Raw genomic sequence first — 14765 nt, forward strand, 5'->3', positions numbered from 1 at the left:
ACATTGAGAAATATAGTTTTATAAATCTACCGTATTCTTTTTATGAATATTACAAACCCAGAAAGACATATAAATAAAAAATCGAAAATATCCGCACTTAAATGTGTTTTATTTTAATGTTTTCACCGCATGATTGCATGCCATCTGAGCTTAAACCAACACCTTATTAGCATGTTAGGACTTCTGTCCCAACTTTTCCTTTTTTGCGGCCTCCGCTTCAGCTTCCGTTTTTTCGTATTTTGCAATCAACGCATCCACTTCAGTGCTTGACAAAATTTTGATGACCGTTTTATTGTTTTCCCGCGTAAGAACAGCCATCTCAACTGTAATGCAAAATCAGCGGTCAGGATGGGCACATTTAATGAGTAATTTACTTTACTTACTTTTCTCTGATGTGAGCTTGGTCATATCCAGGGTCTTGGAAAGAACTTTAACAGCTAAATCCTGAGCCTGAACCAGACTAATGACACTGTCACTAAGTTCCTGTTTCAAGGCGGATACTGCAGCCTACAGGAGCAAGTGAATGAAAACGATTAACACTGAAGCCACCGCTAGGCAACCTAAACTACATCCTTACCGCCGAATTATTTCCAATACATGTAGCTTTCCATCCACCGTAGTTTCCACTGGGGTCCGATTGATATAGCTGGTATCCGTAGTGTTTATCCCAGCCCATGTACAGAATGGAGACACCGAAAGGACGCTTGCCACCATACTGCGTATAGGCTTGTTTAACGTCGCATAGATGCGATACTAGCTGTTCGCAGGGCATTGCCTCGCCGTAATTCAGTTGATACCGTTGCGCGATAACCCGCAAAAGATTAGTGAGGACATTCGCATCCGATGTAATGCCGGCCACCGAACACACCATGTTGCTGCGAAGTACATATATAAATTAGTATATACCGCATGATAAGTCGGCGATGCTAAGATGTGAATGTTGGACTCACTCGTTCAGTTTGTAAATCTTCTCCGAGAAGATTACATTGTCCAACAGTTTGTTTATGTTGCGTCGCTCGGCAGCCAATAGTATCCCATCCTCAGCCAGAATGCCCAACGAGGTTCCAGCGTGTGAAATAGCCTCCATGGCGTATTCAACCTGATATAGTCGGCCTTCCGGCGAGAAAATTGTGGTTCGGGAATCATAACGACGAGCCTGCAGAAGAGAGGTGAGTTTGCATAAATCTGAAACATTATAACCTCAAAGGAGCTAGCGGCTTGTGCATCACACAAAGATGTATCAATATCGGCGATATAAAGTGCTTCCGTTAAGATTCACTTTGCATGAATAAAGCTTACCATGGTTGAAAATTATTGCTAAACAGCGGTGAACTACCAAAATGATTAAAAGTCGACGCGGAAACAATCAAAGAAATACCGATCTGTGCATAAACAGTTCGATGACTGTCATTGGCACAGCGTATTTTTGAGCTGTCATTGTTGAGTTTTTTTACAATAAATGTCAATCTGCTGCCTAGTGGAAAAAAGCTCGGACTTAAAAATGGCGCAATTTTTCTAACAAGCACGTGCGATTTAAATCCAACTGTAACATATGTTTTATGAAAATAATATCAAGAGCAGGATTCGTGTTTAATTTCATACATGCACAAATCATTAGGATAACATTTGCATATTATTGAGATATATAGCCCATTGTTCCCAGATCTTTAAATAACGAAGGTTGCGGTAACACTTTAAGTTACAAAGTAATACAAGAGGGCTCAGCAGCTTCCTTGTATCGAATTGAGGTGTGCCAAAACCATCGTTTAGTTATAACTACGTAGTTGGAACTAGTAATACTGCATCATATAGTAGTTATAACTACATTGTTGGCACCTTTCAACACTTCAAACGCACAAGTAATCAAAAATAAAAATTTATCAATCGACTATTTCTTTAAAATTATAACTGGATATCTCGAATTAAGATGAAAATTGTTCCATTATAAGCGATGATAAAACACTGACATTAGAAATTTATACAATATCGATTTAACTGTCTTGTAAAGTGTAGTTCAAATTTAAACGTGCAAAAAGACAGTGCATTCTTTTCTTCTATCATTTTAAGCTAAATTGCATCTTTAACATAAAAAAAATTTGTGTGTAATATGCACCTGAGCAATCCCTTCGAAAAAGGAAGCAAAATAAAGATAACACGGCTAAATTGATCTTTCGCGTAAAGTTCACCATTGATTGCAATGTGTGCAGATTTCAATCGATACGTACCTCAGATACTAAAAAGGGGTTATTGTTTAGTTGGCGTAATAGTGTTGAACATTGAATGGCAGTTCATTAAGTCTGTATGATAAATAACTAAATAAATAAATTCATAAGTAATTTTAACATGTCAATTTTCATATGTATTATTTGTCGTCTTTTTCCGACTTGTGTGAACAATCAATTTGTGGATAATATGTTTGGCATGTTAAAATACGAAACGCCTCGAAAACAAGTGCAATCCGCATGCATATGCACCACGCCGTTTTCCTGCGCATTCCAGCTCTTATTCGCTTCCTCCCAGAAACAGCATGCAGCCTTTTGCTCGGGCTTTTCCGTCCATCCATCGATCGCGCGCTTTCCAGCCAAACACATATTGGCTGCCAAAGTCTCACGAATCGTGAAGTGCAACATTAGTGAGCGACATTGGAGCATGAAAAGCTCACCACAGCTCACCCAATTAGCATTCCGCAGACCAACGGGAACGCCATGGGGACAGCGGTTGGCGCATGCGTTAGAGTGAGACATGCTCTGGCAGGGAAAAATCTGTTCCGAAACTGAAACGACCATCGTCATCGAGGTAGGGAGATGCGCATCGCGATGCTGCTGTCTGATGTGCAGCACGCCGTAGGCTCGTTCGAGGTCCGGGCGGCATGTCGGCTTCAGTTAAATGCAAACGGTCGAGGTGTTCAAACGCCCTGCGCTCTACGCCCACGCGGTGGCGAAGTGGTTTGAGCTTCAGCGATTTCAAACAATAATAATTGTACGTTAAATTGGGCTCAACATCCAACCGCACAGACCGGGGGGCGAGCGCGCGCGCGTGTTTGTGGTAAAGCGTGATTGTGGTGGTTGATAGTAGGGTAACGCTCCTGTTAGAATTGTAGCGGCATGCTCGCGACCGGTAGTTTCGATACGGAAAAGTCAGTCAAGTAGAATTTTTCGTATTAAGTTAAGCCACCCCTTCCGTTTGCTTTCGTATACTGCAGACTCCCGCGTGGGGCGCTTGAAGGAAGTGAAAACAAAATGAAGATTGTATAATAGCAGTGCATCAACGGTACCTGAAGGAGTCCATCGAGCGAAGTGTTCGGTGTCGCGTACAAATTGCGAGAACCAGTACCACCTTCTCGTACATCCCCCGCATGCAAAAGTGCACTCGTTGCAGCGATAGATGTCATCGAAATCCGAAAGCTATGTGAAAAGTGAAAAATGTGCCGACCACGACTACTACCGTTCTCTGCAGCTGTTGGGAGTGCTATGCTGCAGATCGTTGCACTGCTGGTGCTAATCTTGATACCGGCACGCAACCCCGTTCGTTGTCTTCACATGGATGTGGAAAAAGTGAATTACTTGCTGTTAGATAATGCAAAGGTGAGATGTACGGTGATGTTTCCCGTTGAAATGCATAATTAGCGCATATGTTGCCATGCTTTCACGGTTAATCTGTAAGATAGTATTAAAACATAAAAATCATTTCTCTTTTTTCATCATAAAATTAACATATTTTTAGGTATTTTCTATTTTTGTACCTTATGATAATTAAAATCTCTGATTGATGCTGCAATAACGTTCTATTGTACCAGTATTCAAATTTAATTTAAAATCATACTACAAATTTCACAGCTCCGAGAAAAAAAAATCCACACATTTCCGAGGCCAAGCCATGAATGGAACTCAGCAATTTAATCTTAGACTCTCTGCGCCCTAAACCTCACCGACTTAATGGTGGCCCGTGCTTCCTTCAAAGCATTATTTCCTTGCATTGTTTCGTTTTGCGTTTGGCGGAAGCTGAAGCCCTCCAATGTTAGCTTCACAGGCTTGAATGTTCTTTTTCGCTTGGTCGAATTTTGTGGGAAACGTGATTAATCATTTCGACTCCCTGGACAACGGCTCAAGGAAGTGCGTTTAACGAACTTTTTGATATCCGAGCGAGATCTCTTCCTGAATTTTATTGAAAAAAAATTAAAAAAGCTTAAAACAAACAAGCTGTTCTATACTAATAGATCGTTTAGCAAAAATCACAAGAAAGGTTGCTGACCGGTCGTAGTTTTAAACTGGAAACAATCTTTCAAACATCAAAAAAACATTTAATCTAATCGTTCGTTTGTTCAGCAGGATGAATGCACCATCCACCGCTTACCTTTTTACGAAGTAGTGTGCGTCCATGGCCTGCTATGTGCCATGTTGACACCATACCTTCCAGCATATGCAGCGCATTAGAACGACCACACCACAAACGGTCAGCATCGATGGTTTCATTGACCTGAATTCTAATTACACGCCGACCGGAGAGCCGCCCGATTGTCACACGAAAGTTTACTCAACTCATTGGTCCGTCGATAATCGCGAATTCATCAGGGCCCGGGCGTATTTGCGACTCCACGACTCATTCACGGTGCGATGAGCGCGAATAAACGCAACGAGTGTGGTGTGCGTACAATTGCCGCAAGGATTACGCGTTCGTACGGTTATCGCACATAATCGTTTACAATTATCCTCCCCAAAAAACCTACGCACGTTGTGACCGTTGTAAATTGACAAAATTTTGCTCCGTCAAGCTCGTCTTGCGCGGTTCGTTTATTTACTATACGCAAAACGGCCAGAATCGTTCCATTCAACCCGAATGCGGTGGAAGCATAATTTCGCTACGCCCCCAGACTACGGGCGGTGGCCCCTTCGGAACGCAATTTAGAATGAAAATTTAAATTTTGACATTCGGCATAACGAAATGGAAAACACGCAAACAATAGGCGCAACGTTTGTATAATTTGAATGTCAAAAGACACCTCGTGGACATTGCCGCTGGAAGCCTCTTACACTTTCACGCGCTAATTTGGGTTAGTTCTAGTGAAGGTGAATCGCGCAAAGGTTATTTTTTGGATTTTGAATGTTACTGCCATTGTTTCAACATCACGCGGAGAATGAACTTGAAATTAGAGTGGCAAAAGTTCTGCATTGGCTGGTCTACGAGCTAACACCACGTGGCGGGTATATTTTAATTTCAGTTCCTTTAGCAACACACACACACGTTACGGACTTTTCGATTAAAAAACTGCCATGTAGCTTTATGACCAGCATGATAATAAGTGCAGTCATCAGTTTTCACCTCGTTATTGAGCTGTTTCACTACAAGCCACGCGCTAGTCCCTTAAGCCAGCCCGAACCGAGTCTAAGTGCTCGTTAAAGGGAAATTGCCTGCCATGCTTGCTCCATTAGCTTTTATCACGCCGAGGCATTGTTTTTCTGATGCTAGCCTGATGCGAACGCATCTTAATAGGTCCATTTTTCGCGAACCACCCATTCACTCGCGGACATGGATGAAACTTTAGTTTGATTTATCGCGAGCCTTCAATCTCTGAACACAGGCGTGTGTTTGGCTGTGGCTAAAAATGTAAATTTTTTCATTGACCAGCCAACCAGACACACCAGCTTCTTATTTTATCTCCCCAGAGTCCATCGTACTGGAACATACGCTGGAAAAAAAACCCCAACCGACCACCGGGCGCAGGGAACTCCCCCGAAAACGGTTTGATGTAACCGCACCATTAAAGCCACCCGAAAAGATGTCTTTCGAAAGAATTCAGAGATGAACGCACGCCGGGTTGTGTATCACGAGAAAAAATCAGCTGTTGCGGTGGTGGCGCTAAATGGTGTGACTGGTGGAGGCAAAAGGCGCAAGCTAAATAATAATAAAAAAGTAAAGCATGCTCGCAATAACCCGACTATTTGAATGTGCTCATCGCCACCACCACCTTACATCAGAATAGGAAGAAGACACAGCAACCAAAAAAAAACAATAATTAGTGTTGTTTCTCACGCCAGTAACGATTTCTCATCTATGTCACCGGATGAAAGCGAAAAAACAAACCCAAGGTGCTTATGGGCCCTCTGTCTTGATTCGACATTGAAATACTCTTCCCCGAATAATCTACTTCATTTGGGCGCAATTCCTTTCAGCTACTTCTCCGAGTTTGAGAGCACCGCGTTCGGAAGGAATGCAATTATTTATGCGTTTATTGCCTCACTGGTTTTATCCGTTCCGTGTGGTGCCAGAAGTAGACTAAAAGTTCTGAGCACCAGAGTTCAGCATAAAAAAAAAGGTCTGCCTGCAGCTCTACGTCTAACTCGGTTGTATTTCTGTCAGGTGCTTCAACCGTAACGTGCTCGTTGTAGATGACCGATGATCAGCGTAATGATTTGTAATGGTTAGATCGTGTGCAGGTCACGGATATACCGATGGCACAAATCTGCGCTACACGCATAATGTGTGGGATTTCTTTTTTATAACAGAACCATTCATTGGTTAAACCATGCTAGAGAAATGAAAATGAGCTCAAACGAAACAAAACCTCAAAGCAAAACTATAACACGGACTGTATATGCAACGTACTGCAAAATGGGGCCCTTCGCCATGTTAATTTATGCGATGTTCTCAACTCTGTTGCGACCAGTACGTTCCCATTGCGCATTTGACGCCGGCTTGTCATCTTTCTTATTTAAATTTTCATTATCACCTGGCAAACAGCACCCGTGGCTGCTCGTTACTCGGAGGGAACGGAAACAAAACGCGGTAGGGTAATTAGGGACCGGTTTATGGTCATTTTTGTATTGTATCAGCGCGCCCCAGTGTTTTTGGGAGTGCAAACATTGGGATTTATGGCCATGAGCTGACCTACAAGGGAGTTTAGCCTAGAAAAATGCACGGGAATCGTAAATGATTGAAAGGGAAACATTTAGAACGTGCTTCCGCATCGCGAAGCAAAAAATAAAACAACAACAATGTATTCTGTCGTGAAATCTTTTGAATTAGTCTCCTAGATTTATTGGTCAACTGCAAAATTCGCATCAAGGTTAACAACTTGTTGTCAATTGTAAAAATTGGCGTGAAATGAATATACGAATGTGTTAGATTTTCCCATCTCAATCGCATAGCTTATCTTAACAAATTTTAACTGAAATGTGCTTTTGTAGCTATACATACCTATACAGATAATTTTTGGACCTATCAACCACATATAAAAAATAAAGCTAATTTATCTTCAATTGCACAATGATAATTAAACCTAAAGTTTGACAAAATCCCATAAATAGAGTTTTGAGCAAAAAAGCATCTTTTTATCACTGCAGTTTCCAAAACCTTCATAGGGCAGGTGTATTCACAAGAAAAGTGTATACATTTCTATACTATCTGTTGATGATCCTGCCACAGCAGGAATAAATGTAAGTAAAAAGGCCAAATGCTAATAGTTACCGGAGGTCTTCGCACTCACCTAACCTCCATAGCCAATAGACCGTTGCACAATGCACATTCATCAAAATGCACACAATGGACTGCACCGAAGGAAAAGAAATGTCCTAACCATTCTTTCAAGGTACGCTCTCGCGCCTTTCTTTTCTCCACATTCCAAAAACTTTCTTCCAACTGGCTCCTCCAGTTCCATAGAATGTTTTGCACGTTTGGTTCGGTGGTTTTTTTCCCATAGCTCGTGCAGCTATTCAGCAAATGTTCAGCAACCTATTGCAGACGATACTCATTAGAAGCCACACGGAATGTGATATGATACCTTGAAGACAGCTCGTGATAGCCACCAGACAAACACCCTCCCCAGAGGGGCATTGTTTGTTAATGGGTGTATTGCATGAATTTTAACCTACAAATTGCTCGATCGTCTCTGTTTTGTTCCTTTGTTGCAGATCGATGAAAGAAATTTGCATAATTTTCTCGAAGAACACGAGCAACTGCTGCTGTTTGGTGATCGTGGAACTGGTGAGTACATACAAGGCGCATACAAGTCGAGAGGGCGGGATTGCATCAGTTCTCTAGTAACAAATCACCTTGCGGATGCTGTTTGGAACGATTAGCACACTTTCCGGATATCCCCTTTACACTGATAGCAACACCTAAAACATGGCAAAAAAAAACACTTTACTTGATCATGTTTCATATGGATTTTCACGATGTTTAAACTGCTGACTACGGCTTGCACATGGGAATAATTGTCAATAGGTACGAGTTCAAGTTCGTACCTGTTTGACAATCGGCCTCGGATTGGCATCTGCAAATCTGTTCGTTTCAACCCAGCTGTCGATAAATCTGACGGTCGGATTACCAAACCCTTGCTAAAAGCACTATTGTGTCTCACAAATGCAATTGCGATTGTTAACAAATTGTTTTCCAGATGATTTCAAGATAGTTAATGTGCGGCAACGCAAACGTGAAAGCAGGTCATCGCCAGGCAGTGGATTTTTGCAGTTCAACATGAGCACCGGTCGGGGTAAGTGTTGATTGAAAATGGAGGGTTTTTAAGACAACTGCACTGTTGCCGCTCCCGTTTTGTACCATTTTGTAGAGGACAACTTTGCGCTGCGACTGCAAAAGTCCGACATTATGATCGACGATGCGTTTGCATTTATTGAGAGCTATGACAACGCCACCCAACTGATGGACGATTCCTACGAACGAGTCCTTAAGTACCGGGATTGCTTCTACCGTAACGATCGCGCGGCGTTCGATCTGTGCGGCGGTAGCATACGTGGTTTGATACGGGCAAATGAAACAGATCTAGTTATACATCCGCTACCGGAGAGATTCGGCACTGGTGCCCACGTGGTGTTAAACAGAAATAAATCCCGGGAAACCCAACGCAGCAACGCCAATGTGATGTTCGAACCGGACATAAGTGAACGTGAGGGACGTTTTTCTGAGCCCCCTCAGCATCGTTCCAGGTCGCGATCTAAACGCCACATCACGTCAAACCACAACGGGAAAGTTCCGGACGTGCTGCACATCGAGACGGCAATTTTCATTGACAAAGATCTGTACCGGCACATGTCGAAGAACTATCCGAAAAACACCGAAGCACATCTGATACGCTTTGTGTTGGCTATGATCAACGGTGTCCAGCTGCTTTACAACCATCCTTCGTTGGGTCATCCGATAAATTTCATTCTCAAGCGGTTGGAGATTTTGCACAACGATCCGAAGGATCTGCGCCGATCGAGCGACATCGACATCTATTTGAATAGCTTTTGTGGCTGGCAGCGAAAGCTGAACCCGATTTCCGACGCGGATCCGGTGCACTTTGATCACGCAGTTATCCTCACCGGGTTGGATCTGTTCGTGGTGAGCAAGAATGGTAAGGTGAGCAATCAGGTTGTGGGTTTGGCACCGGTCGCTGGCATGTGTACGATCACTTCAAGCTGCACGATCAACGAGGGAAAACATTTTGAAAGTGTGTTCGTTGTGTCGCACGAAATTGGCCACAAGTAAGTAAGCCTTCTCGGGGTGTAGTTCTTCGTTGCGGTCTAACACACAAAATATGCATCATTTCAGCCTGGGCATGCGCCATGACACCTCGGAAAACAACTGTGATCCAAGTCTGTACATCATGTCACCGACATTAGGTAGTGGGAAGATTACGTGGTCATCCTGTAGCCGAAATTATTTAAATTCATTTTTAAAGTACGCATAAATAACGCGTTTAAAACCCACGAACGGGTCTCAAAAGATGTAAATTTTTGTTTCTAGGACATCACAAGCCACCTGTCTGTTCGATCGAGGACACTATGGTTCGTCACTCGATCACACGGGTGAAGGGAGACTTCCGGGAGAGCGGTTCGATGCCGATCAGCAGTGCCTGTTGAAGTACGGGAAAGACAGTACGAGATCCAAGTCGCAAGATTTGGCCGACATTTGTCGCGATTTGCATTGCCAGCGGGACCGGTACACTTGGACATCGCATCCTGCCCTTGAAGGAACTAACTGTGGAAAGTTGATGGTAAGCGGTGAATTGAATGAGAATATCAAGCAGAGACATCTGAAATCTACCTGTTTTTATGTCTACTCATCTACACCAGTGGTGTAGAAGCGGGGTTTGTGCCTCCAAAATCCCTGGTTTGACGATACAATCCACCGGAAAGCACATCACGGCTTTCAAGACAATCGACAAAAAAGCCTTCATCGAGGGTCTCAAATTCGCCAGCTTGCGGCAGGACATATCGAGGACGCTGAACACGATCCCAACGTGGGACTCGTGGAGCGAACCAACGGAGTGTGTTTCGGGCTGTTTGTACGGTGAGTCTGGCCGGCTTAAGGAGGGCAGCACGGGTTTGCGACAGTTTACCAGAAAATGCCTTGACAAACGGTAAGTAAGAACCGAACGGAAGCAAAAGTCGCATTTTTCTGAGGCTAAAGTAATCTTTTTTCCCCCCATTCAAGTAAAAACTGCTCAGGATTCAGCCGCAAATATGAAACGTGCATTGCGAAGCAGGTTTGTAATTCGAAAATGAATACATCTCTCATGGAACAGACTTAACCGTTAGCCGTTACAACATATTCCAGTGTTACAACATCGCGCGAACCACGATACTGGAATTTTCAAATCAAATTTGTGGCCGCGCGAAAGAGTTTGATACCGACATCGTGGGCTACGGTTTACAAAGGGTGGCCGAGGATCCCGAGGATTCCTGCAAGGTGTTCTGCGAGACTAAACTGGGCGTGCCGAAGACGAAAAGTTGGATCTATCCGGACGGAACGGCTTGCAAGGTACGGAATGGAGATTTTGATGACGCGTTCTACTGCGTTAGTGGCCGTTGCGAAAAGTTTAGCTGCAACAGCACGTCCAACAACTACTATCGATTGGATGGGACGCGTTGCACGGAATCGCATCTGTATGCGGAACGGAGCAGTAACAGCATTCACCAGGAAAATGGACGAGACTACAAAAGCTTGCAGTTGAACCAGAACAACTACTCTATTACGCGGAACGAAGAAAGCACCACTCTTAAATCAGGTGAGTCGAATCGGTCAGGTTAACCAAAAGAACTGCTTAACCTTAACACAATTTCCGCACGTCCTGCAGTGTCAAGAAACTTCACTACACGAAAGCCATTGCCGGATATCGGAGGTCACAACGACAAACCAGACGACAACACGTACCACCGATGGCACTCGCAACCGCCCACGCTCATCAACAAGTTGTCGGAGCTGCAAGGACGCAACCACCACTGGGAAGTGAAGTCAGGCTGCCATTTTAGCTGCATGGAACGAGGCAAAGGAGTACAAATCGTGTCCTCGGTAGCCGGCACTAACACCAACATTCAGCTCTGCACCGCCAATACGATTGTTCGTGTCCCGAAAACCTTCTTTCGCTGGCAAGAAACGTTTTTCACACCCATTTCACCTTGTGGTTTTCTTTTTGCAGGCTTGCGACAAAGTGCTGTCGACGTACGAGTTTGCGACGCAGTTGTGCAAAAAATACCAGCAAAAAGTGTCGGGTTTGTCCGGCATTGGCATGCAAATTGCGCCCAGTGTGGAAGATCCGGATCGAAGCTGCCGGGTGGCGTGTCAGGATACGTACATAAGGCATCGATTCTATTTGGTGAATGGGGAGCAAGGACACTTCCCATTCGGTACACGGTGCAATCACAATGAATCGAATCGCTACTGTATCAACGGAAAATGTTTGGTAAGTATTGATGGGTCGGTTTTGCAAGAATCGAAATATATTGAACTCTCTCTCTCTCTGTTTTTGCGTTTTTATTTCCTTGGTACAGCATTTCGGTACCGACGACACACCCGTTAATGAATCGTACAATAGTCTACCAAACATTCGAATCAAGAGAGCTGCGAAGCGTACAAAACGGCATTTCGAATACTTTGCACCGGTGAACATAACGGAACGGATCAGCGAGGAATTTTTGCAAAATCTGATCGCAAGCATCGATTTTTCGCGAGCCATCAACAATAACAGTGACGTATACTAAAATTACATTTGCTGTTGGCGATGCTTATTGTATTGCTCTCTGTTTAATTTCACAGACGCAATCCTAGAAGATCACATTGACTTGAAGAATCCAATTTACGTTGAGCCTTGAGAGAAACAGACCAGCTCAAATCATATACAAAAGTGATACAAAAGAGCATCTTCATGACGCAAACGACGTAGATTGCATGGATGCATCGGGACTGTTTATTTATAACGAACCCTTTTGTAATGTAATTTATACTTTTTAATATATGCAAATAAAATGTCCTCGTTTCATTACATGTAAGGCAGTGCATACTTTAAAGATTAAAGATACGTTTATATGAACTGCTGAAAATATTTAGAAACAAAGTGAAAAATCACAATGTGCCTCAATAATTTTATTCTGAATAATTAATAATGGGGTGTGATATCAATAAGACATATTCAAAGACTCCAATTTTTGAACTTTACGTATTAGTGAAATAATAAACACTCGTTCATGTGACTATTTTTTTTTATTAAATTAGATAAACTGAAACTGAGTCGTCGACAGGTTAAAAAAACAATTTGTTAAAACACATTAACGGAAACCTTCTTTCAGGGAGTCAAGTCTATTTGTTGCAATGTAAATATACCGAACATGTACTTGCAGTGCCTCTATCGAAGAGCTGAACGTAATCGGTACATGTACTTGCACTATTCACATTGATGTACATCTCTTTCTCTTACGCAGTGAGACAAGCACTTTTAATTTAAATGTCCACATCGTTTACTTATCTTACTAATCAAGTAGTTTACTTTGAATTAAAATATCAATTTCTGGTCCCTTGAGCTTCGAGTGTGTCGATATGCATTGGAGCTTAGAAGATGAATACTTCACCCACGGAGATTTGATTTTCTTTTCCATCATTTTGGGAACGTTCTTGATTACTTTTGCAAGCCGTTGGACAATTGGTGCCAACTCTTTTACACTATAGTTTGTATAGTGTTCTAAGGTAGTGGTCCAAATTCGTCCTCCCGACTCATTTCGACCGTGCGATGACAAAGGGAACAGATACAATGATATGTATAGGGCAGCGGCTGCAATCTGTAGGAAAAACGAAAATTTGTCATTATTTCTAGTACTAAAATAATGTGTTAAGTGGTCGTCCACAATCCTTACCTCTGAGGGTTTGTAATGTGCAGTGCTGTAGTCAACGCTCGCAAGCTCTATGAGGTATTTCGCCAGCACATGGTTTACATCCGACGCTTTGGCAGCCTTTGAGAAGCGACGCAAAAAGTGGGTGGGAAGTGGTTTGCCCATATTGAATTCCAACGTTTTCACCATCTCAATTTCCATTTCCAGAATTTGATGCTTTTGGTAAGTATCATCGGTGATGAACACAAAATCATGAATTTCGGGAGGAAACAATTCCTCATACTTTGAGGCGATAAACATCGCGGTCACGCCGACTAGTTGAAGCTTTTTCTTCGGAACAGTCTTCACCTTCTAATGATGCAAAAAAAAACAGTCAAATTAGATCAGAAGATTAGCCATACTCGTATTCGTACAAACCTGTAAATAACGGTCAATAAGTGACACTGTCATATGGTATGTGTCGATGTCGAGCTTGAACTGATGGTGTACTTCGTTCATCCAGTCAATCAGAATCGTTCGCATCTTGTGTGTGATCTGCAATGAGGAAGAAATCCAAATGTATCTTACGATATTCCTACGTTTTACTCAAATGAGACCTACCTCCTTTTGACCATCGAGGAAATTTTCGCACAACGCATATCCTGGGCTGCTTTCTAGCTTGTTCAAATACTTGTATATGTCGTTAACGTACTCCGATACCAGCATCGGATTCCACGCATCGTTCGCGTCAATGTTTTCAATACTTTGCAGCAAGCTCTGTGAATGATTGTCTAGTTTTTCAGGACTCTGGAGGGTTACCGAACAAAGGAAAAGTTCCATTATTAGTAATTATATACATCATCGGAATACCTTTACTTCGTGGGTCGCAATGTTACCTTTGTTTTGACGATGATTTCACTTTCGTCCGATGATGATGCGGAGCTGGTCGAGGTAGATTTTTGCTTAATCTTTCGCGTTTGTTTAGCTAACGAGCGCAACGATAACTGACTGTCTTCGCGCTTCAGGGTTACAAACTTCATTTCATGTCCCTTATTCAATTGCACGTTTACTTTCACAGCATCATGAACAGCTGGCTCCTGTTTCACGACGGCGTTGGGTCGGAGTTTTCCTTCGGTCGTAGATTTCAACGAATCAGACCTTGTCACGGGCTTTTTGGCGATCGCGGCGACCACCACATTTTCCGCCTTCTTCCAGCGAGTATCTACGCGTGGCTTGATGTTTTTCAAAGTCATATTGGAACCCTTCAAAGCCATTCCCTTTTCGCCAGCTTTGCCCACCAGTTCGTGTGAGGCATTCCGAAATACTTTGTTGCCAAGCTCTCCCAGAACAGGGCGCCTAACAACCGTCGCCTTCTTCATTCCTTCATTCATGTTCGCTGCGGCGTGATTCTAAAGGAAAAGCAACAAGTAAGCATCGGTTGATCAATCGACATCTTTGGAATAGCAAACTGATTTTAGGCGAAATGCAAAATGGTTCCGTCGGCCATCGAACTTTGTCGACGATCGCAGCCATTCGAAACTGAATAAAACTAAAGCCATCGTCACCGTCCTATTTCAATGGCGTCGTCGAACGATGCTCGTTTATATATGCTTCAATCCTTGCTTACCTCATCTATTCTCATGATTCGCGACATGGCTGATTCGACTGGTTTCGATGTGTTCTTAA

At 43.0% G+C, this 14765-nt stretch overlaps 3 protein-coding genes across 3 annotated transcripts; 1 reads left to right on the forward strand and 2 right to left on the reverse strand.

Annotated features, from left to right (window-relative positions):
- Positions 1-148: 148 nt before the first annotated feature.
- Positions 149-1387, reverse strand: LOC128723068 (proteasome subunit alpha type-4). The gene is made up of 5 exons (XM_053816774.1): positions 1300-1387; positions 951-1156; positions 578-875; positions 384-507; positions 149-323 (listed from the first exon to the last, which is right to left on the reverse strand). The coding sequence occupies exons 1-5, from the start codon at positions 1300-1302 to the stop codon at positions 175-177; spliced, it is 780 nt and encodes a 259-aa protein (XP_053672749.1). The 5' UTR covers positions 1303-1387; the 3' UTR covers positions 149-174.
- Positions 1388-3422: 2035 nt separating this feature from the next.
- LOC128726066 (A disintegrin and metalloproteinase with thrombospondin motifs adt-1) lies at positions 3423-12089 on the forward strand. The gene is made up of 13 exons (XM_053819848.1): positions 3423-3584; positions 7908-7980; positions 8393-8488; positions 8564-9479; positions 9547-9675; positions 9742-9991; positions 10071-10357; positions 10432-10483; positions 10555-11005; positions 11075-11337; positions 11417-11680; positions 11769-11964; positions 12034-12089. The coding sequence occupies exons 1-13, from the start codon at positions 3423-3425 to the stop codon at positions 12087-12089; spliced, it is 3195 nt and encodes a 1064-aa protein (XP_053675823.1).
- A 654-nt stretch (positions 12090-12743) lies between these two features.
- LOC128724382 (G2/mitotic-specific cyclin-B-like) lies at positions 12744-14733 on the reverse strand. Its single transcript, XM_053818108.1, has 6 exons — positions 14707-14733; positions 13976-14488; positions 13701-13886; positions 13518-13634; positions 13125-13451; positions 12744-13049 (listed from the first exon to the last, which is right to left on the reverse strand). Exons 1-6 carry the CDS (start codon positions 14731-14733, stop codon positions 12744-12746), a joined length of 1476 nt encoding a protein of 491 aa, XP_053674083.1.
- Between the last annotated feature and the right edge of the window lie 32 nt (positions 14734-14765).

The sequence above is a fragment of the Anopheles nili genome, chromosome 3, assembly GCF_943737925.1.
Source record: "Anopheles nili chromosome 3, idAnoNiliSN_F5_01, whole genome shotgun sequence".
NCBI classification, from domain to species: Eukaryota; Metazoa; Arthropoda; class Insecta; order Diptera; family Culicidae; genus Anopheles; species Anopheles nili.